At 40.2% G+C, this 22,059-nt stretch overlaps 1 protein-coding gene across 15 annotated transcripts in view; it reads right to left on the bottom strand.

Moving 5' to 3' along the window:
- Positions 1 to 1,613: 1,613 nt before the first annotated feature.
- Positions 1,614 to 22,059, bottom strand: part of kif1b (kinesin family member 1B) — a 77,084-nt gene continuing 56,638 nt past the window's right edge. For 10 of the 15 annotated variants that reach the window (XM_074645073.1, XM_074645086.1, XM_074645075.1 and 7 more), the window contains 22 exons: positions 21,250 to 21,368; positions 20,006 to 20,091; positions 18,903 to 19,032; positions 18,422 to 18,575; positions 17,054 to 17,144; positions 16,781 to 16,917; positions 16,408 to 16,463; positions 15,009 to 15,117; positions 13,629 to 13,695; positions 12,834 to 12,918; positions 12,004 to 12,109; positions 8,981 to 9,095; positions 8,455 to 8,588; positions 8,302 to 8,363; positions 8,052 to 8,197; positions 7,558 to 7,818; positions 7,360 to 7,431; positions 6,452 to 6,573; positions 6,197 to 6,349; positions 5,767 to 5,959; positions 5,402 to 5,520; positions 1,614 to 4,796 (listed from right to left, as the gene is read on the bottom strand). In XM_074645073.1, the coding sequence (XP_074501174.1) occupies positions 4,754 to 4,796; positions 5,402 to 5,520; positions 5,767 to 5,959; positions 6,197 to 6,349; positions 6,452 to 6,573; positions 7,360 to 7,431; positions 7,558 to 7,818; positions 8,052 to 8,197; positions 8,302 to 8,363; positions 8,455 to 8,588; positions 8,981 to 9,095; positions 12,004 to 12,109; positions 12,834 to 12,918; positions 13,629 to 13,695; positions 15,009 to 15,117; positions 16,408 to 16,463; positions 16,781 to 16,917; positions 17,054 to 17,144; positions 18,422 to 18,575; positions 18,903 to 19,032; positions 20,006 to 20,091; positions 21,250 to 21,368 (2,560 nt within the window). In that variant the 3' untranslated portion in view covers positions 1,614 to 4,753. The remainder of the gene's footprint in view (positions 4,797 to 5,401; positions 5,521 to 5,766; positions 5,960 to 6,196; positions 6,350 to 6,451; positions 6,574 to 7,359; positions 7,432 to 7,557; positions 7,819 to 8,051; positions 8,198 to 8,301; positions 8,364 to 8,454; positions 8,589 to 8,980; positions 9,096 to 12,003; positions 12,110 to 12,833; positions 12,919 to 13,628; positions 13,696 to 15,008; positions 15,118 to 16,407; positions 16,464 to 16,780; positions 16,918 to 17,053; positions 17,145 to 18,421; positions 18,576 to 18,902; positions 19,033 to 20,005; positions 20,092 to 21,249; positions 21,369 to 22,059) is intronic. The other 5 variants (XM_074645076.1, XM_074645079.1, XM_074645081.1 and 2 more) reach the window with 1 other exon arrangement.

The following is a 22,059-nucleotide window of genomic DNA, read 5'->3' as shown; positions in this document are numbered from 1 at the left end:
TTATACTGTTTACTTGCACCAACAAAACCAAAGCAAATTCCTAGTGTATACCTCTTACACCTGGCAATATCACCATTCTGATTCTGATTCTGATTCATAGATTGCTCAATATTCACATTTATTGTGACATCTTATACCCTTTGTCACATTTTAGATGTGTATGAGTTGTTAGCAGTTCCACCAAAGAATGATTGCATTTTTGTATTTTTATTTTTTTTATTAGTAGTATTACTTAATGTTATTTATTTATTTATTTATTTGTATTATTATTATTCTGTAAGGGGGGTTGGTATGTTTGTGAGTCTGTCTGTAGATCTTTATGATATAGAAATAAGTGCACTATCCATTGTTGTATTTAAGGTTGGATTATGAGATATTATGTATCGTAAAATGCAGAAAAGCACAATGCCAAGTAATTTCTCTTCCTCAGTAGTAATCCAAGTCTTCCATGCAGTATGTGATTTTACAATCTAATAAACCATGCCTCATTTCCTCCTCTAATTACTGGAAATCTGTGGCAGATCACAAGAAAATTACCACAATAAATCAGTTATATATATATACATAGAATTATTTATTTAAATGTATTTATTTATATATATATATAATTATTTATTCAAATGTATTTATATATATATATATATATATAATTATTTATTTATTTATTTATACTGTTTATATACAGTATCATTATTTATTTAAATTTATTTATTTGTCTATATATATAATTATTTTTCTATTTATATTGTATATATATAATTATTTATTAATATTCTTTATTTATTTATACACACACACACATATATATATATATATATATTTGTTTTTTCTTTGCAATGAAAAGTCTATCTAAATATTTTAATTGGTCAGAAAGTGCACTGGCCTATAGACTAGAGACTGAGCTCGGGGGTTTCACAGTAGAGAATTAATTGTATGAAACAAATGTCAACACTCGAAGCCCATTTCTGCCAGAAAAATTAAAAAAAGTAAATGTAAAGTGAGGGATGATAAAAGTAAAAAATTACTCATCGTAAATTGAAATTGTGAGATACTAAGTCAACATTTTGACTTACTGCACAAAGACAAAAGCAAATAATAATTAATTCAGTCATAATTAAGAGATACATTTATATTTGTATTCAAAACTAAGAAATAAAAAGTCAAAATTAAAAGAAACAAAGTCAGGATTTTGTCTTTTTAAGTCACAATTTTGAGATGGTAACAAATCAGTCAAAATGTTCACTTTTAAAGTCGCAACTTTATAATAATATAATAATAATAATAATAATAATAATAATAATTAAAAAATCAGACTTTCTGCACCAAACTTATATATATTTTTTAAATGAAGTAAATTATAAGTAAGCATTTTTCTAAAAAGGTCAAAACTATGAGATACTAAGTCAAAATCATGACTTGCCAGCTCATAATTTAGACTTACTACACCGTGAGTATTTTTATTTTCCTGGTTCCTGACAGATCTAATCTATTGTTTGGTTTCCTGGTAGAGATGCTACGGTAGCTGCTCAGGTATCAGGAAGTTGCGAAATGTAAAAAAAACACGTGAAGACGGTAGTCAAACTGCACAAAGGAAGAAGACAAACAGGCAGCACTTGTTCTGCTAATGCACAGTTTGCACTTTTATTGTTGCCTCATTCACTACAACAGTTCAATGGTGCAAGATTACCATAACACAGAATTAGGATATCTGCATGACACATCTATGCTATACAGCGAATGGATTATAATTATTACAAATACAGTAAACATATTTACATTTTAATTCAAGCTCCATACAACACAGATATTTACAAAATAAGTATGAAAATGAAACCAGTCTGACAAATAATGTACAGTGGTAATGTTGTGGTTTGTCTTTTTTTTTTGGTGACAAAGGGAAACGCAGATATTTAATTGTCAGAGGGGGAAGATGGGGAAATATCATGGCTAGTTTTGTTTTGAAAGGCATCAACGGAAAAGAAAAAAGTGTTGAGGTGAAGAAAGACACCAGCACAACAATAGTATACTGTCATTTTAGATGTCACTATAGCTACTTTGTATTATATTCCCTGATATTAGAAAAAAAAAGAGTTAAAAACCACCTTTATTTTGTTATAATTCAAGTGGCTGTTCTAGCATGAGTAGTGAGTAAATATTCTTCAAATCAAAAGCAAACTCTCTTTCAATTCTAATAAAGAGAAATGTAACTCACCTCCCCTGAAAAAGATGCACTTACATTTTACTTCTTTTTTTGTTTTTAAAACGATGGAAAAAAAAAACATCTTCATAGTACATTCAACGCTCTCCCAGTTCATTTGGTTCACTCTTGAGTACAACAACTAAACCGCAACAGACTTTATTTGATCAGTTAGTTGAACCTTTTATTAATGTGCAAAGAGCTGCAAACTATTATATACATTGCAAACAAATAAATACAAAATAATATATACCTCTGCAAATTAGTCAGTGAAGTGAAAATGTTTGCTCTGACAGGTCTTCGTATCGATGTCTCAACATGGTACGCTGAGGTTAACGTGTTGCACTTGGAGCCTTCATCAGTGCATAGATGCTTTTTCATTATTTAGATATTTTTCTCTGAGACATTTTTTGTTGTTTTTCTGGCCAGCAGGTTGGCTGACCCGAGGTCAGTGACGCATTCTGACTTCTGAGGCAAATGTTTTTTACGTCAGCATACATTAAAAGATATGTCACCAATAATTCCACTAATATTTGTAACAGGCGATGGCTACCTCTGTTTCAACACCTTCAACCATAATGTCTCTTTCTAGTAGGCAAACTACTGGTTGGTTGGCCAGAGCTTTTTAACGCCCGTCTGGACTTATTCCACCATTTGAAGAAACAGAGGTATCATTTATTTATCAGTAGCAGCTGTAGTACGTCGTACAGAGCAAATATTTTCATACCAGAAATAAAACCTTTTGAGAATATGTCATCCCTTTAATATCTCTTCTTTCTTTTTTTCTTTCTTAATAAACAGCTATCCAGTGTAGCCTTGATATGTGCTCTTATCAGTGTTCCTGATACTCGACATGTGTGATCTGCCCTCATCTTGCTATAGAGATGTGTTAATGTGCAAAATAAAAGGTTAAACACCAATTACAACTTAAGAAATAAATGCCCTCTGTTACAATTTTGTACAAAAACGTCACTGTGGAATGATTAAAAAGCATACTGTAATAGAAAAAAACAATGTTAATAATAATAATAATAATAAAAAACAGAACCCAATGAGAGTTAGATGAGTTTCAATTCAAGAACACAAATAGAAAAATGAACACATGGTGCCTCAATTCTTTAGAGATTTTACCCGACACTATCGTGAAAGTGAGGGGAGTCTATTTGTTCATCTGTCCTGCAGGCTAGCAGCTTCGTCAACTATCTACCGGCGTCAAGGCTGGAGCATTGCAACTTCATTCTCTTTCTTCTTCGGTGTCACGCGTACGCAACGGTTTAAACTAAACATTAGCAAATGTTGAGTCTCTCTCTCTCTCTCGGGGGTCTGAAGCTCAACATCTTAGAAAGAAAAGCCGCTAGAGGAGCTGAGAGGAATGTCTTAAATGAGAGTTAACTACCACACTGATCCCAGAACAGACTGTATGTACAAATCATATTCTCTCTACCGTCTTCCGCCTCCTCCTCCTCCTCATCCTCTCCTTGAAACCCTGTTTTTTTCTTGAGATGAAATAGCAAAAAGGACTAATATCTACTCCTGCGGGAAACAATCCATCGTCACGTTTTCACTGCTGAGATATGAAATAATCTGCATGTATTTTTTTGATGTTGACACAAATGCATGATTGTAAGCAATCGCTGGACTGACGGCACTATCGGGGGGTTGGCGTTGGTGAATGTGCACGGACTGAGGAGCGGGGATCTAAATGTCACATGGATGGCCCTCCTCAGGTCTCGCTGAGTTGGGACACATTTTTCAGACTTAACATGTTGTTTCTAAAAGACGGCAGAGCGGGGGGAGCTAGAGGCGGCGGCGGCGGCCTGACGCAAATCTCATGAAAAAAACCTACGAATTCATTAGCAGCAATAAATCTTGAAGTAGCCTTGCCTTCTGTAGCAGAATGTAAACTGGTACGTCACTTGGAGATATTTCTATATTTTCCCTTCATGGTTTCAACTGTACGTTATCGGATTTAAACATTTTTTAGTAAGCAAACCTTCCTTCTCCTGAGGACTGCTGCAGTCAATCATGCGGGCATATTAATAATAAAAAAACAAAAAATAAAATTTGAACTCTTCTCGGGAGACAAATAACACTGATAGAGACAATTTCTTTACAGATGATTGGCAAACGGAAAATTAGTGGCCAGAAAGAACAGTTTTTCTGAAGAATCGTGCACACACAAGTAGACTATTACGACATGCTACTAGTTAGGGAGTTAGGGAATGACAACAAAGCGGAACAAAATTAGACCCAAACATTGTCATAAAAACAAAAACACAAAAAGCTGAGGAGGAGGAGGAAGAAGGGAAGAGAAATAGAGAGGAGGAAAGCTAAGTTGGCAGAGGGTTGTCGGAGGGAGAGGGGGAGGCAAATTTCTCTGGAAACTGAAACTTTTAGTCGCATGAAAGGAGACTTAAGCCACAAGTCTACTTACAAGAGAAAACTGTCAAGAATCACAATGATTAATAAGTGTTAACACTTGTTGTATGTTCAAAAGGCTTTCCAGAAACAATGGAAGCCGTGGTTTACTGCGTGCCGGTCGGTCGGTCGACCCACTCAGTTCTTCATAAGGCCGCTGCGCCTCCTCGCCAGCTTGGATCTGTGGGGAACAGAATTTAATGTTGTGACAAGAACGAGAACGAAGTTACTGAAGAGTTGCTTCCTGTTACGGGGAGCGGAAGGGCGCTTTCACAAGCCGTAGTCCGTTTGGCTAGTCCAACTCCGAATCAGAGGGATTCTAATGGTCTGGTTCATAACATAAGTTATTGTATCATTTATTTTCCTTTAATTCCATCCATGGCAATAAAAAACAAGTGATAGCCTGAGAACACCGGCTGTTATGTTGCTTCTCTTACCACTCCACCATCTCTTGGTTGTAACAACTCCCAATGCCCCCTCGGTACCGGTCCTCTCCCACTCATGTTAATCTGTCGTTTACCTGTGTCCATCTCAACAAACGCCTGCACAGACAGCCCCCGTGTTTTGGTTCGCTTCCTGCAATCGTGTCGGCTTATGTTCTCACTGCAATCAAACTGCACTATGGTTGGCTTGGTTGTTTTGGTCCGCACCGAGTACGATTACTGCGTTCACAAACTGCCCAGACGAACCACATCATAGTTTGGTTAAAATAGACTAAATGTTGGCTTGTGAAAACGCCCTAAGAGAAGTGTGTGTGTGTGTGTGTGTGTGTGTGTGTGTGCATACCTTATCGTTCCTGCTAGCAGGGGATTAAAAGCGTACAGCCAGTCGTTCATGTCTTTCTCGTTGTTGGCCTGCAGGAGGATTCCTCGATGTTTTGTGCACACAGCAAACGTGTTAGGAGTCTGAAAAGAAAAGATCAAATATTTGTCTTGCTGCACACGCCTCTGGGGTTTTTCAATCTATATACTGTAGCTTTTAGGTTGCTAAAGGAGAACAGTTGTTGAACGTTGTAGTTATTTTCATTCATTTTCATTCAGTGTTTTCTCTGAGGGGAATTTAATGTGTGAGTGTTAAAGTTATTCATCTGTCAGCAGTGATAAACTAGATGTTGAGAAGCAGGAAATACGCTTGATGACTCAAAACTGTACCTTGAGCATGGCCTGCTGGTCTTCGCTGTATTCCACCTGGGCCGTGGAGAGGTTGAGGACTCCCCGCTCCACCGGGTCCTTGTCGCTGTTGTAGATGAAGACGTAGGGCCGGCGCACGACCACGTAGTGCTTCACCCACGAGTTGGAGCGCGGCTCCATGAAGCTCAGGACACCTTTCTTGGAAACTACCGATCTAAAAAGGAGCAAAAAACAAGAGATCGGTTAAAAATCTTTGAGGGAGTGCTTTTTTTCTGTGAAAGAACATTAGGTTTGCTTCCAGTTGAAAACACCCAGGTTCAGAAATCAATTCACTTCATTTCTGCTCGGATTGGAAAACAGGATTATCTATTTTTGTTTCGGCTGCATCTCATATTGACTTGTTAAAATGACATGGCTCCAATACCAAAAGAGCTAACGTGTCAGCACTCACCCTGGCCTCATTTCTTCGATATCAGGCACCAAGTTGAGGAACTCGTTCTTTCCGGCCCGTGCAAGGTAGGAAGTCTCCAGACTGGGAACCATCGGGAAGTTTTCATAGTCTGAGCAGGAGGGACTGGAGGCACGGGAGCTGTTCTCTGGAGTCCTGAGGAACAACGTACACAGAGTTCATGCATCGTGGTGACAGCCTGTCGATACATTAGATCTACAATAAATGAATTGTGTGTTGAGAAAGTAAAAGTTTTACTTCTGGTCTATGGAGCCACAGCGGGAGTCAGCCAGAGAAGGGCAGGTGGAGGAGGGGGTGAGGGTGGCGCTGCTGAAGCTGGTCACTGATGGGTCACGTCCCATCGGTGAGATGTCAGACAGCTGAGGGGGAAACAAAAGAGCATGACATATATGTTTTATGTTTCCAAGGTAACAAAGCAAGAAGAAAAATACAGATTATTATTTGGAGAGTGGACTGCAGATACTAAAGTAACTATTAGGTGACAAAAAGAAGATCCAGTTTGGGGCCGTCGGAGAGCGTCTGTCTGCCTAATTTTTGTGGTGTGTCGCGCACCTTCGGTTCTAGTCTCCCGGCGTTGGAGGTTTTTCGGGCATCGGAGCTCGTCGGTGAGAGAAATAACTCTGATTGGCTGTTCAGCTTTAACGAATCAGTGCACGAGAAGAGAAACGAAAATGAGAAAAGCAAACGAGTAAAGTCAAGAGGAAAAACACATCTTATTTTTCATCTTCATCTCATCTGATCATTCCAATACACGGATATTTTCACAGCAACATCTGGACGAAGCCAAGTGGTGAGTGAGAGTGGTGTGAAAGTGCTCGGAAAACGCTGCTTTGTTTCAAGGATGCATCATAACAACGGCTTGTATATCCTCCGTCCTCAGTCTTCTGGTTTCCCATTTTGATTGATGAATACAGACTACTGCCGCCTGCTGGAGTACAACCTTTTGGCCAAGACAAAGGCGACATGAGGCGACATAACAGGCGGCCTTCGTCGCCGCTAGTTCTCTGATGTCGGTTTGGTGTGTCTGGACCTTAAAGGCCTATCTGCTAAATCTCTACAGAAAATGAGCACTGAGATAAATCTAAACCAGACAGTGTACACGTATAAACTACTTTAAAAGTAAGTTTCTTTTTATCATTACTCACCTTGCAGTCGCTGAAACTGTTGACCACTTGGTTATATTCACTGTTGAAGGTGTGTGTCAGGAGGCGCAGGCACTACAAGAGAACAAAGATAAGACTGATCTGTTCACAGCGGAGGAGGAGAGGCAGCCGTTGATAATTCAGCAGTAAAGAGTACAATCATCACCGTCAGTATCACCACAACACTCAAGTTGCTCTCACCTTAGTGGCCAGCTCCTTCTCACGATCCACCAGGCTCTCGATGTCGGCCGAGTCGTAGCCGCTGCTCTCGCTGGGCGTGATGGCGCTCTCGAAGGTGGTGCTGGAGATCTGCGAGGAGATGGAGGTGGAGGTGGACAGGCTGCCGGTGCTCATGCTGGGGGACAGCAGCTCGCTCAGGGACTTGGTGGTGGGAGCCGTTCCCACCGGAGCGTCGTCGACCAGCTTCTCCCTCAGCAGGAGCAGGTGACGGGTCTTCTCCACCTGGATGAATGACGGGGCGGGGTTAGGTACAAGTTAAGTTTCCATTGTCAGAGGAAACTTTGTAAGGGGGTATTTTTCTCTCAGTGATATTTGACAGGGACACAGAGGGGAGGGACAACTTTGGCAGGTCAAGAGAGGGATTTTGTTTCGAAAAAAATATGCGAATTAATTGCACGAAAAAGATTCCCGTGGTGTGAAAAGATTGCAGGTGAATGTGATCTTTAAGGACCCACCTCATGCAGCTGCTCCATCTTCTCCAGCTCCCACTGGTGCTCCACGATGAGACTGTCTCCTCTGGGCCTCCAGCCGGCCAGGTTCTCCTCTCCACGCACATAAGCCACCGACGTGTCCAGGATCTTCCTCCTCCTCCGCTGCATCCCTGCTCAGGACAAAAAGCCTCTCATTAGGATGAAGCTCTCCTGAGAGGAATCACAATTTAACTGGCAGCTTGTCTTAAAACATTCCTCAATTTCGTCTGCTCACCTGGACTTCCTGTGTCAGACATCTTGCACAAGCTCAGCTCGTAGATGCCAGTGACTCGATTGCTGTAATGAAGCAGAGGAAGAGTCTGTTTAAGTAGTACTGTGTGGATATAATGTGATCCAACTGTCGCAATATGGCAGTCTGAAGTCTTACCAGTCGGGGGTTTTGGAGTATCCGCTCCCAAAGAGGTTCCTGAGGGAACGGGGAGGGGAGATCTTTGCGTCTCGGGAGTAGAAGACCATGCAGATGTCTTTGGTAATAATAGCCGGCTGGATGCAATGGTCCAGCTGTGAGGAGGAGACACAGCGAGTATGTTAGATGGTACTAATGTATAATAAAAATACCAATAATATCACAGAAACTACTATAGTAAATACTATATTAATTGATGAATATATTGATGATAATCTTTCTTTCTCTCATAAATAATCTTAGGGTTGCAATTTAGCATTATTTCTTATTATCAATTCATCTGCAACTTATTTTCTCAATTAATGGATGAATCTTTTGGTCAATAAAATGTCATGAAACTATGATAAATATCCGTCACGATTTCCTAAATCCAAACATAATGTCTTCAAATGTGCAAAACTATTGTTTAATTTCACATTAAGGCAAAGAGGGGTAAAACATAAGAGCTCGATGCATAAAAGTACAACACAGAAGAGCAACAACTGACCTCCAGATATGCAGACAGGGTCATGAAGATCTTCTCTCCGTACGGAGTGACTCGGTTAAGCAGGAGGGAGTTGTGCAGGGAACTGTCCCACACTGCCTCGAAGCGGTAGAAAGTCCTGAAAGGGGAAAACCAAAACAAATCTTCACTTATCAACAAAATTACAGAGAAATGAACTCACATAGTGTTATCTTCTATAAAGTCCTAGTCGGTGCTTTAACAACAGAGTATAGGATCTGTGTGGAAACAGCCGCAGTGATCAAACTATAAGGAAAGTCTAATTCTGTAAATAACTACATAAAGAGTCAGATATAACTCTGTAAGTGAGGTGGTGGGTACAACTATGACAGTAAACAACTGTGCAGTGACTGAAGTGACCCTCACACTTATCCTTAGTCACAACAAGATGTGAGGAAGCACACCGAGGTGAGAGCTCGACAATAGACACAACGTGACCAGGAGCCACAGTAGATAACAGTGTCAGGAATGTGGCGAGTGAAGCGAGCTGTGTGTGTGACATGGCGGCAAGCAAAATATAGGGTTTATACGTTCTGCACGTCACGTTTAAAGGGTAACTTCGGTATTTTTCAACCTATTTTCCCATGTTTTTTTTTTAGGTCTAACTGACTAACAGCAACAACAATTTTCTGAAATCTTGGTCCGGTATTGAGGGAGAGCACTGCAGACGGAAGCTGCTCACGGGCTGCAATTTAATCCATTGGGGCAAGCTGGCACCGTCATTTACGTGCACTAAAAGTGCTTGTTTTTGCCATGACAGGCTCTGATTGTTATTATAAGTGTCTGACAATATGGAAAGAGTCTGAATATTTAGATGATTTCAACAATGTGGATGAGGTCTTTGAATTCGACGGCCGACCTTATGTATTTGAGCAAGAGTATATTCAGATTTCACAACCAGACTTCTCCTTGAGCGGGACTTGGACACAATAACTTACAGACCGGATCAAGAGGTCATCATTGTAAATGAGAATTGGTTCTCAATTGATTTTACCTGGTTAAATAAAGGTCAAATAAGAGAAAGTTAAGAAAAACATGTTATTTCTCTGTAGGGTCCTTTCCATAATGTTGTCAGACACTTAAAATAACAATCTGAGCCTGTCAGTGGCAAAAACAAGCACTTTTAGTGGACGTAACGTTACATTAACACTGCTCCTTTGCCCTTGCAGCTCGTTTCACGGATGCCGGTGGCAAAAACATGGAAAAATAGGCTCCAGATTTGTTTTAAGCTACGATATAAATAATATACCTCATCGTATCAATGTAATCAGACTACTTTACAGATATATAAACCAAAAGGAATACATTAATTTACTGCTATTTTATGGCACATTGTTTAATAGACTGTTTGTGAAGCTCTTGTCTCTGGCAGAAGGGGGCAGTCTTGCCCGCAGACTGAGAGCCAGAGCTGCCCTGCCGGTGCCTCAATGGCCTTGGTTGTTATTGAGCCATGACTCACACAGTGAATAACAGCTGAGAGGAAAGCATTCATTTGGAATCTGGGTGCCACAGAGGACAAACATACCATGACACACACTAACACAAAGAAAAAGGGTTTTGCATGTAAGGTTGCCTTTACTTGTCCATAAATAAGTTGGAATGGGATTTTTTTCAGATGCTAAATATAGATGGAATTAAAGGCAGACTTAATGCAACAAAAACAAACTTATTTCTATGAATCTATGAGACTAAAGAGAAGCATAAAGGTCTTTCACAGAAGGAGCCTTATGTTCTCTGGTCACTGGTACCTATCAATATCCTTATCAATAGAAAGCCTGAGCACAATCAAGAGTCCAGCCGCAGCAGGAGGAGGAAAGAAGAGAGTGTACAGACAAAAAGAGAGAAGCACAGAGAGTCAGGCAACAGAGACAATGGAGCAAATTAACAGAAATGGAAACGGTCATGCAATGATTCAACAGAGCCTTCAGCAAATATAAAGACAAGGACACAGATGTTGCCTGATGCTGTTTCTCAACTGCAACTGTTTTTAAGGGGAACAGGTGGATAGGATAAAATATTTAACTAATAGATTTTATGTGAATAAATATGTGCTAATTTCCATATATTTCCAGAACAGTAATCTGAATATTGGATAACGGCAGGTTCAAAATTCTTGTTTCATTTTGTTGACATATTAGACTCAAAGGATTTTACAGAGGGGATTTTGGATATCCATAAATCAGAAAATAGCCATAAAAACATACATTTTCGGCATGTTTTAGCAATAAAATGTTACATAAATCAGGCTCTGAATGAAATAAAAACAACTCCCCCTGTAAAAACCTTCAGAATATAGATAGGAATGATACTGGGAAGTTTGGTGCATGTAAGTGCTACTGAAGTGGAGATTTCTGGCTCAGTCTTGAGAAAACGGCCTTTAAAGATATGGATTGTAAAATTTCATACATTTTGACACTACAGGTGAATAAGGTAAAAAAAAAAATTAACTAATAGATATCACCATGAAACTTCCCCAGTTGATTACTTACATTAAGACACTTATTTTTTGTATTACCAGTTTTCTGAAAATGTATATTTAAATATGCAAATGAGGCATTATCTTATCAAATATGTGCTAATTTTCATACATTACCAGAACAGTAATCTGAATATTGGATAACGCCAGGTTCAAAATTCTTGTTTCATTTTGTTTACATATTAGACTCAAAGGATTTTACAGAGCAGATTTTGGATATCTCTTTTTTATCACTCCATAAATCAGAAAATAGCCATAAAAACATACATTTTCGGCATGTTTTAGGAATATAGCCCAACATCCCAAATGAGTGCATGAAAAACTATGTTTTTGCCTGCAAAAAAAAAATCAACAAGTTAAAAAAACATCATCAAGTTATATGGCAATAATGGAAAAAAACGACAAAATAACTGAGTTGACACAACCAGCAGAATGTCAGCAACAAACCTTCACTTAGCACCAATAAATCGATGGATTTTAAACCTTATATATGTGTGCTGTTTATGGTTCAGGTGGTGGGCGTTTCAGCTACCTGTTGGAGTTGTGGGACGATTTGATGTTCTTGGCCGAAATGATGTTGAGGGACAAGACGGCGTCAGCGGCGCTATCGTCCACTTCAGTCTTGCTCCTGATGCGACCTGGTGAGACACGAAGCAGCACAACACATCAACATCCTGTCATGGATTAATAAATGCCTTATATAGGAACTCATCCACAGAGTAGTTTAACATCCAGTTTGTCCATTAACAGACATTTAGAGCGCTCCAGGGATGACGTATTTTTGTAGGCCAACCAGGAAGTTAGCATCGCCCTGGGTTCCGTCCACAAAAAGCCAATTGGATTGTTCCATTGGGTTTTGGATTATTGTAGAAAATAAGCTCTGTGGCAAACAAACGTTTATGATATTTACACATTACTAATCGACTTCCAGACGAGGAAACCAGAAGTGCTAAAATGTTAACTCATGTCCGGGTTTAAGGACTCATTCCTGCAGCTCTCTATTGTCACAGAGTCCAGCAGCAGGACACACGGTGCCTGTTCACTCGAGAGCCTCTCTGGGTAAAAATGTCAGCAGCTCAAAATGTTGAAATGTAATCATTTTGTCCATCAGCTACAGCTACAGTATAAACTACTTACGGAAAGAGGCGGCCTAGAGGCGAAACAGACACAACTGGAGTTATGAAATATGAAATATTTTCAGTAGCTGCCTCACAAACTAAGCCTCCTTTGAGACACTGATTCTGCTGTGTGTGAATGAGGAAACAATCATCTTCACTGTAATACAGCAGAGATTTGTGTCTCTGGTGCCTGCTTGCTTTAAAAAGGTAGAACTAGTAATCCCCCTGAAGGAAGGCTGCTCACCCACGACCAGCTCGCGAACGTCCTTCCAGTGGAGCTCGCTTCCCTTCTCATGGATGAGAGTCACCGTGATCCTCCGCTGGATCCCCTGCAGACACACATGACAGCAGCTTAGGATCGGAGTACACACAGCTGGAACTAAATTAAGCTTCTCGTAAAGAAGAGATATCATTTACTGGTTCACAAGGAAGAAAATAATGATGTTCCCTTTTTGCTTTTGTACATAAACAGTGTGTGAAATGCAACCGACTTTATAAAATCAGTGATTAGTGTCCGAAATCTCATATTATGTGATACATATTCAACGTTGTACTATTGTTCAACATACTTTTGTGTGAATAAACAGTAGTATGCATCTTTTCAGACGCACTGAACTATACTTACAACATCACTTCCTGAGAGCATCTTTGTCAGTTGGCCGGCGTAACCATGGTAACCCGTATCAACCTCATGTGACCCAACAATGATTTATGAGAATCATAAACTAAAACTATATCACGCCTAGCAAACTGGAATCTTATACTCACACTTAAATTGAACGTTATTTACGTTACAGAGCTGTCCGTCAACGTCTGTTATGAACGTTGTCATCACTACCGCATTGCATTGTTGGATATTTATGCCGCCATAGTGTCCAGTGTTTGCACACTGTTATATTTCACTGGATGTAGTATGCAATTTGCGTACTATTGGTTTCATACTGAGGTTTCGGACGTACTAAAATATCTCACATACTGTTTTAGCGTACTAAATAGCATGTTAGTGTGGAAGTTCGGACGCAACCTAGATCTCCAGTACCTGGTGCAGCAGGTAGGTGCCGTTGCAGGGCAGTCCTCCGCTGTGATCCACTACAGCTGGGATGTACCTGTGGAAGGAGGGAGATCATACTCAGCCTGGACACTTCAAATAACATCACATCATCTTGGTATTCTTCAGGAGTATTTGATGAGTTGCATTCAAAAATATGATGAAAATTGCATGCATACGTAAGGAGGATTATTCTCGTTAAAAAAGCAAATCTTTTTCATGGAGTTTACGTTGCCTTTTTGTTGCATATCGTAGAAATAGAATGAGAGTTGAACGTTGACATTCCCGTTCAAATCAACATAGCAGGATGGTCAGAGCGGCGGTATGTGTACCACTGCAAAGAACTGTGACCGTCGTAGCGGGCTGACTTCCGTATAAACCGACTTGCGGCAAGTTGCACTCACTGAGGTGAGGTTTTGCAGTAATGACCAAAGTGGAGTATTACGAAGCATGGAGAGGCGTCTTTTGTCCGTCTCTGTCTTTTGGGAGAGAGGAATTGAGGATTGCCGGATTTAACTGCTTCACATTTCTATTAGTAAGTCATTAAATTACAAACTAGCTTACTCTCATCAACTCCTCCGACTGTCTTTTCACTGTGTAGTTTTGACCGTTGGCTCGGTAACACACCAGGACACACAGATGTTGATGGTTATAGTATGAATGTGATTAACGCCGGCTTAATGTGGACGGTAACTAGTGAGTGTGACACACTTTATGGCCCCACCGACGTGTGTTATTATCACCATAAAAACTAACAACAATCTCCGTTTTCTTTTGACCTAGTCAAACGATCACGGCGAACACTTCAATGTCCATTCGACTCTGATTCTATGGTTCATATGCTGTTGGAATATGCCCTAGTAGAGCCCTGAGGTCCAGAGTTTCTCACCTCTACTGATGCTTACAAAACTCACAATAACTTTCTTTTTTATGAACCTGTCGTATCAGGTTTGTACTGTGTTTGTGGCCATGGCTCATATTGAGTAGGTACTGAAAGGTTCTGACGTCGAGGGACATATTTTACAGGTGTTATTTTTGCTAAATATGACCCTTGTTGGAACACAGAGTTTCTGTGTACATCTTTAATGTTTTAATCTATATACAGTATTCATTCATCTTATTCTTTTTTACTTGTTTTCATATATTCCTTACTAATTATAATATACTTTTTCTGAAGAATATCAATTTATTTAGCGGAAACACACCGAAACTGTTTGGAGTTGAAAGTATTGCTTTCTCTTTAGTATTAGTAAGAGCACTTTGAAATCTCACATCACGTGTCTTTGTCAAACGACACATGAACATAAAAGTATTTGATAACCTTTTATCTGCTGCTGTGTGTGAAAATAAGATGAATGTGCAGACACTCACTCTCCGGTGGGCTCCAGCTCGCTGATCTCAAACCAGACCAGCAGGTCGTACTTGCTGACGCACTGACCCAGGTTGGACTTGGTGATGGTGTTCAACTTGGTGGCTGGAACTGACACACACACAAACACACACATAAGCTGTATGTTAATTTCACAGGGGATGAATGAAAATAAGTGATAGATATTAACTATATAAATTGGATTAATAAATGGAGGCTGGATATGTGATTCTGGCCTGAGCCATCAGCCCACACATGTACTGTAATAATACCAACATTCAAAGGGCGTGTTAATCATAAAGTCCATTATTACTCAACTAAGCTGGACACAGAAAAAACAGGCAATATAACATATTATATTCAAACCCAACAGCTGCATATACTGAGACGCTATGAGGAGCTAAATCACAGATTACACTACACCCTGCTGTCTGACACGTCAGGATTATGTTCCTGTTGAAACGGGGTAATCTCTTGAGGCACACAGCTACATTCATCTGTGTTCAATACGGTTGAAATGAACATTATTCCATATGAATACTACCGTAATTGGACTGCAGCTGAACCTATAAAGGCTTAAGCCTCTGGATTCCGATGTATGCTGTAATGCTATGTCGGTGATCCTCTGCGATGATGATAAATACTCATTTTATTATTTTGGCTTAAGATTCAGCGTGTGCAGCAGATTTACCTGAAGGTGTCAGCTCAGGCCGGTCTGTCAGCGACAGGGGAGCTGACTGGACCTAAATAGACCTGCAGCGAGGTGCAGCAGCACACATAACCACTGCAGAGCTTTGTGGTGGTGCTGCTGCTGCTGCCTGCAGTAACAGAGCACCACATGAGCAAAGCACAGCACTGGTCTAATCACTACCACAAAGGTGCATCTAATGCCTCAGCTACCACAGCGTCCGCTGTACCAACCATGGTGCCTGGGCACAATTAGCACAGGGTCATTGGGCACCGGGAGGAAGATGAAGTGAGAGAGCTGGTCGGCCTCATCCTCCAGACTGGCCACGGCGGAGGAGGCCAGGGCGTTGGCGTGCTCGGACAGCGTGTCCAGCACTTGGCCGTGCACATAGCCACTCATCAGGTAGCGGACCAGCTCTATCTTACGGGTATGGTCTGAAGGTTTCAACGTATGGTATTGTACGAAAGATTGGAAGGGGGGACGTGTGGAAAAAGGAGATGTGGAAGAGGGAGGACGGAGTTGGGTAAGAGGATTACGGATGTGAGAGTGATTAAATAAGAGACAAAAAAAAAATCCAAAGGAAGCGAGAAATGAAAGAAAAGTGGAAGGAAATATGAGGCATGCTGACATAACCAGAACGAACAGAAGAAATGTGCTGAAATGAGGGTGACAGGTGCAGAACATATCGCTGTGTTACAGTATAAAACCCTTACCTGGTCTAGACAGAGGCATGGGGATAGGGTAGTATTTCCTTGACGGTGTTGGAGGACTGTTGAAATAAAACATCCAGTTAACTTAAAATACAGAATTGTAAATATATCTGTGTACCAAATATGAATAATTACAGCATTAGAAAAACATTGTTTAAAAGTAGTGCAGCATCTCTACAGGAGAATGTCTTACATAAAGGCTTCATGTCAGGCTTTATGTCGTAGAACAAAACTTTAAAATCTCTTCAGCTTGTGTTGACCACAGACCTTCTTTCAGGCATCTAACTAAAAACCCACTGACTTCCAGACGAGGGAACAGGAAGTGCTAAGATGCTGACTCATTTCCGTGTTTTAGGACTATCTATTTTGGACTCACTCTATTAACGGGACCAACCTAATCAGGTCTTGGCCGTGGAGGTGCAGCGGGTGCTGCTGGTAGTGGCCGAACACTTCGAACACGATGGGCTTGCTCTTGATGTACTCGATGAAGGACTCTGTGACCTCAACTGATATCTGCTCAAACAGTGGAGAAAAAAAAGGGGGGTTGTCAAAATTAAATAACAGAGTTGTTAAACTATAGCTTGTGTGTGTGTGTGTGTGTGTGTGTGTGTGTGTGTGTGTGTGTGTGTGTGTGTGTGTGTGCACTCACGTTCTGGACGTGGTAGAAGCCCAGAGGTGATCCTTTGCCGGTGTTCTTCAGAGGCTCCGTGGAAAAAGCCTCGTCATGACGATGCATAAAACTAAAGAAAGGAACATAAATGAGTCAGTGTGTCACTTTTATCTGTAAACAAGATGTTTCCGTGTATTACAGAAGACGGCCGGTACTCCCTCAGATATCCTGATATACAGATATGGAATGCCAAAATACACATTATCAAGAGCGCTGTATCCTTAGAAAATGTTAAAAAGGAAATACTCTTCTTCTTTAATTTCTGTTCTGTTGTTTGTTTTTGATTGGTTGGTTGGATTGGTTGGTTGGATTGGTTGGTTGGATTGGTTGGTTGGATTGGTTGGTTGGATTGGTTGGTTGGATTGGTTGGTTGGATTGGTTGGTTGGATTGGTTGTGTACTGATTGGTTAGTTTTTCAGCATATTTTGTGTGCTTTTGTTGTCATTTATTTTTTGTTGTATTTTTCTAATTACGTTAGCTTAGATTTATTTTCCCTTGTTGACCTCTCCCGTCACATTTCTTATTATTTTTTATCTGAATTTTATGAAGTTTTATTTGTGTGCAAAATAAAAACATAAAACATAAACATCTGAATGTCATCAACGTTTAAGATTTAGCTACAACTTCAATGTCATTGTTCTTGTTATTCTCTACGTGCACATCTTAAAGATAAAGCTCTATCAATTGTCTAATTTGATTTGTGAACTAAAATCAAACGACTTTCAAACTTCATGAAATTTCATACAAATGTATTTTATTTTAGTAATATTATTTCTATTTTCATTAGTTTCTCCCTCAGTAAAACTGTTTTTAACCGTATAGCTTTAATATTAAGGTTTAGTCTACACTTAGAGGTCGATTGTTTTGGCCGATTAATCAACGCCGATAGGACGTACGACAAACTATCGTTGGCTGAACTCCGCTCCTTAAAGTGACTGATGACTGGAGGCTCTGAACACATAATGGGGGCCACTGATGCTGAAAGTATCTGTGTGCATGTGACTAACTCCTGATAATAATCTAAACAACTGTTAAAGACCCCATGAAACTCCAGCCATAAATGCACGACAGACTTTAAATTACATTAGTTAGTTTGAGATATTTCTTTCAGAAAGCAATTCACCACTCCATGAAAAGCTTTACGCATTATTCTGGTGATAGGTTTAGAAAATGTGGGCTAAAACTTTACAGGAACAGCTGATTTTATTCGTGTCATATCTGACCTGTTTTCAGTTTATTTCTCCCCATAAAAATGTATCACCCGATTACTCTGCTAACATCTTTTTCCTGCTTCAAACTACCGTTATTATATCGGACACAGACTATTTTTGAGGTATGCGGACTCACTTGAATTGGCAGAAGATGTCTGCGTACTCCTGCGGGACGCCACTGGCCTGGAGCACCGTAACACGGAAGGTAAAGATGCTGCCCACCTCCAGCTGGCCTGCCAGACCGTCGCCACAGCTCAGCTTGGTGTCTGCGATGTTAGCCAGCTTGAGGTCTGGAGAAAGTCACAGGGGGAAGGTTAAAAAGGACTTGTGATTTATTGAAAGTGAGCTGCACCTGCGATAGCACTTTGTAATCTGCATATGAATTCTACGCTCTGTCACGATACAATCCAACTGGTTTCCGCACATTATGGAGCTTGTGATTTGTAGAAACATTCCTTCACAAAGTAAGAAAACAACGACATCAGTCTCATTTCCATGACTATACACATGAAGCCCCCTTCTTTTGCATTCAACGGGACCATCTGCCAAATGTGTTTCCCCGTTGGGCCGAGAGGTCGAAATTTACGAGCGGAGAGGTGAAGGTCTGGCAGCCGTACCCATGTCATTGATTCTGTTGAGCTCCTCCGAGGGTGTGTTGACCTCTGAACTCTGACCCTGACCCTCCACAATGCGCAGCTCTTCCATGGACAAGCCGGAGTGGGTCATGACCGCGGCGGGAAAGTCATTCTGATTGGACAAAAAGGATGCAAGAGGAGTAGGAAGACATTAGTATATACCCGGTAGCGAGTAAAGGAATAAACAAATCTCCACCTGTGTGAATGCATTTCTGTATTATTGTGCAATGTTGGATGAGTACAGATTAAAGGTTAACTTCCGTGTTTTTCAATCTGGACCCTATTTTCCCACGTTTTTGTGTCTAAGTGACTAATGGGGTCCAGTATTGAGGGAGAACGCTGTAACCGACAGCCGCTAAATGAACTGCGAGGGCAAGTAAGCAGCGTTACGTCCTCTAAAAGTGCTTGTTTTTGCCACTGACGGGCTCCGATTGTTATTATAAGTGTCTGACAATATTATGGAAAGGACCCTACAGAGAAATAACATGTTTTTCTGAACTTTTTCTTGATCCAGTCTGTTAGTTATTGTGTCCAAGTCCCGCTCAAAGAGAAGTCTGGTTGTGAAATCTGAATATCTGTATACTCTGGCTCATTGAATTCAAATCCACATTGTTGAAATCATCTAAATATTCAGCCCTGATATTGAAAATCTTTTAGATAACACTAAGCTACGCTTTCTGAAACTTATAATAACAATCAGAGCCTGTCATGGCAAAAACAAGCACTGTTAGTGGACGTCAATGACGGTGCCAGCTTGCCCCAATAACACCATATTGCAGCCTGTGAGCAGCTGCCGTCTACAGCGCTCTCCCTCAATACTGGACCACTTCCAGGAATTGTTGTCCCTATTAGTCAGTTAGACACAAAAACATGGGAAAATAGGGTCCATGTTGAAAAAATATCTTTAAGGCTGGAACTTTATATGTATATGTGTTTTTAGAAAATAAATATGAAATGAATGAAACAGTATAAAACTCCATTCTCACGTTTTAACTCAAATATTAAACACCCACTCTCTCACACAGAGAAAAAAAAAGTGTGTCTTCAAGTTTAAAACGACTTTCATGTGACTCAGGGCTTTTTACCTTTCTGAAGTACTCGTCATCAAAGGAAATCTTGGCGGTTCCCGACTGTCTAACTCCTGACCCGTAGTCTGGGGCCTCCTCGTCAGCTACAAAGAGACAAACCGTACTTTTATCCCGATCACACAGACAACTTAAACCGTCAGAGAAACATGCACATCAAAAGAAAAACATGGAGAATCTGAGGAAATCTTCTGTTTGCCACCAGAATCAACGGCTTTTCACCCTGATATCAAAACAGAAGTTAGAACCATTTATCTAGCTATTTGCTTTGAGATAAATACATTTTGGTATTTAAATATTAAAATATGGCAAAAAAATACATGGTAATAAGTATGTTTTAACTACTCTTCTACATTTATTGTCTTAAAGTTAAGATAAACTAAGATAAACAGCCTGCTTTCACAATATCACACAGATGTATTCAGCATCAGTGTATGTTTTTATTATTATGTTCATTGATATGTTTCTTGTTCCTGTAGCCGTTTTACCCTCGTCTATTTATATATGTGGAATGTTTTTATTAGGGCTGACAAAGTTAGTGAACGCAAATTAGTTTTAACGCCACAAATTTGAATGTCATACCAGCTTATCGCGAAGGAGATTAAATAACGCTCCAAACCTTGGCGAGGAAAAACTGCCATTTTCAAAAGGGTCCCTTGACCTCTGACCTCCAGATATGTGAATGTAAATGGGTTCTATGGGTACCCACGAGTCTCCCCTTTACAGACATGCCCACTTTATGATAATCACATGCAATTTGGGGTAAGTCATAGTCAAGTCAGCACACTGACACACTGACAGCTGTTGTTGCCTGTTGGGCTGCAGTTTGCCATGTTATGATTTGAGCATATTTTTTATGCTAAATGCAGTACCTGTGAGGGTTTCTGGACAATATCTATCATTGTTTTGTGTTGTTAATTGATTTCCAAACATAAATATATACATATATTTGCATAAAGCAGCATGTTTGTCCACTTACATGTTGATAAGAGTATTAAATACTTGACAAATCTCCCTTTAAGGTACATTTTAAACAGATACAAAATGTGCGATTAATCACGATTAAATATTTCAATCGATTGACAGCCCTAGTTTTTAATGGATGGAAGCCCAATCCAAATGTCCTACAAAATGGGACAATAAAGTGAATCTTGAATTTTGAATGAGTGAGTGATTAGCAGGATACAGCCTGTGCATGAACATTCACACGGTCTTGCTCATTAATAATCTCATTAATTACTCACCGGCTATAGCCTGGACCCCCACGCGCAGGAAACCACGCACCTCGCCCTTCTCTGTTACTATGGCAACACGGTGCACCAGTGGCACAGGGTACAGCAGGTTGCTCAGGTACACGAATGCTCTGAGAGTAAAAAGAAAAAGGAGGAGAGAGACGTGAAAACCTGATTCTGGTGCAGTGTGGAGCAACTGCAGTCTTTTGATTCAGAAAAACATGAAAACTGTATTTATGTTTTGTTTTTGTTTGTTATATAACGGCCATCTGTTGTGTTCAATCAAGCCTATTAGAAGCAAATTAAACATGGAAAAAATATCCGAGGAGTCACATGGGGACAATCTTCTGAGAGCTCTACATCATCGACAGACTAACAAATGTCTTACCAACGATTTAAGCATCATAATGAGCACAAACATTTCCAGCATATATTAATGACTACTGTAACACACAGTAAAATATTAGTGACAGTTATGGTAAGGAATGAGCACAACAAAAAGGAAAACATTAAAATGATAATTGCTCCAGGGCACTGAAATCAGCAGCAGTTTTAAACCATCCACTTTATTTCTAAACCGGGTGACGGGGTGATGACAGATCGCCTGGGAGGCAGCAGTAAACGCTGGTTTATTGTGTCGTATTATGGCCGTGTTGTTCTCTAACTCACACACTCACTGACATTTTGTTTTGCAGGGCTTGATTTGTTTTTGCTGCACCCTTTGGTGACCTACTCTTTCTCCTCTCCCTCCTCCTCCTCCTCCTCCACCTCCCTTTGCTGGGAGACTCAAGGCCAAGGCGGAGGAGAGATATCAATCTGTAT

The sequence above is a fragment of the Sebastes fasciatus genome, chromosome 8 (genome assembly GCF_043250625.1).
Source record: "Sebastes fasciatus isolate fSebFas1 chromosome 8, fSebFas1.pri, whole genome shotgun sequence".
NCBI lineage: Eukaryota > Metazoa > Chordata > Actinopteri > Perciformes > Sebastidae > Sebastes > Sebastes fasciatus.
This window is presented reverse-complemented; position numbering and strand designations above follow the sequence as displayed.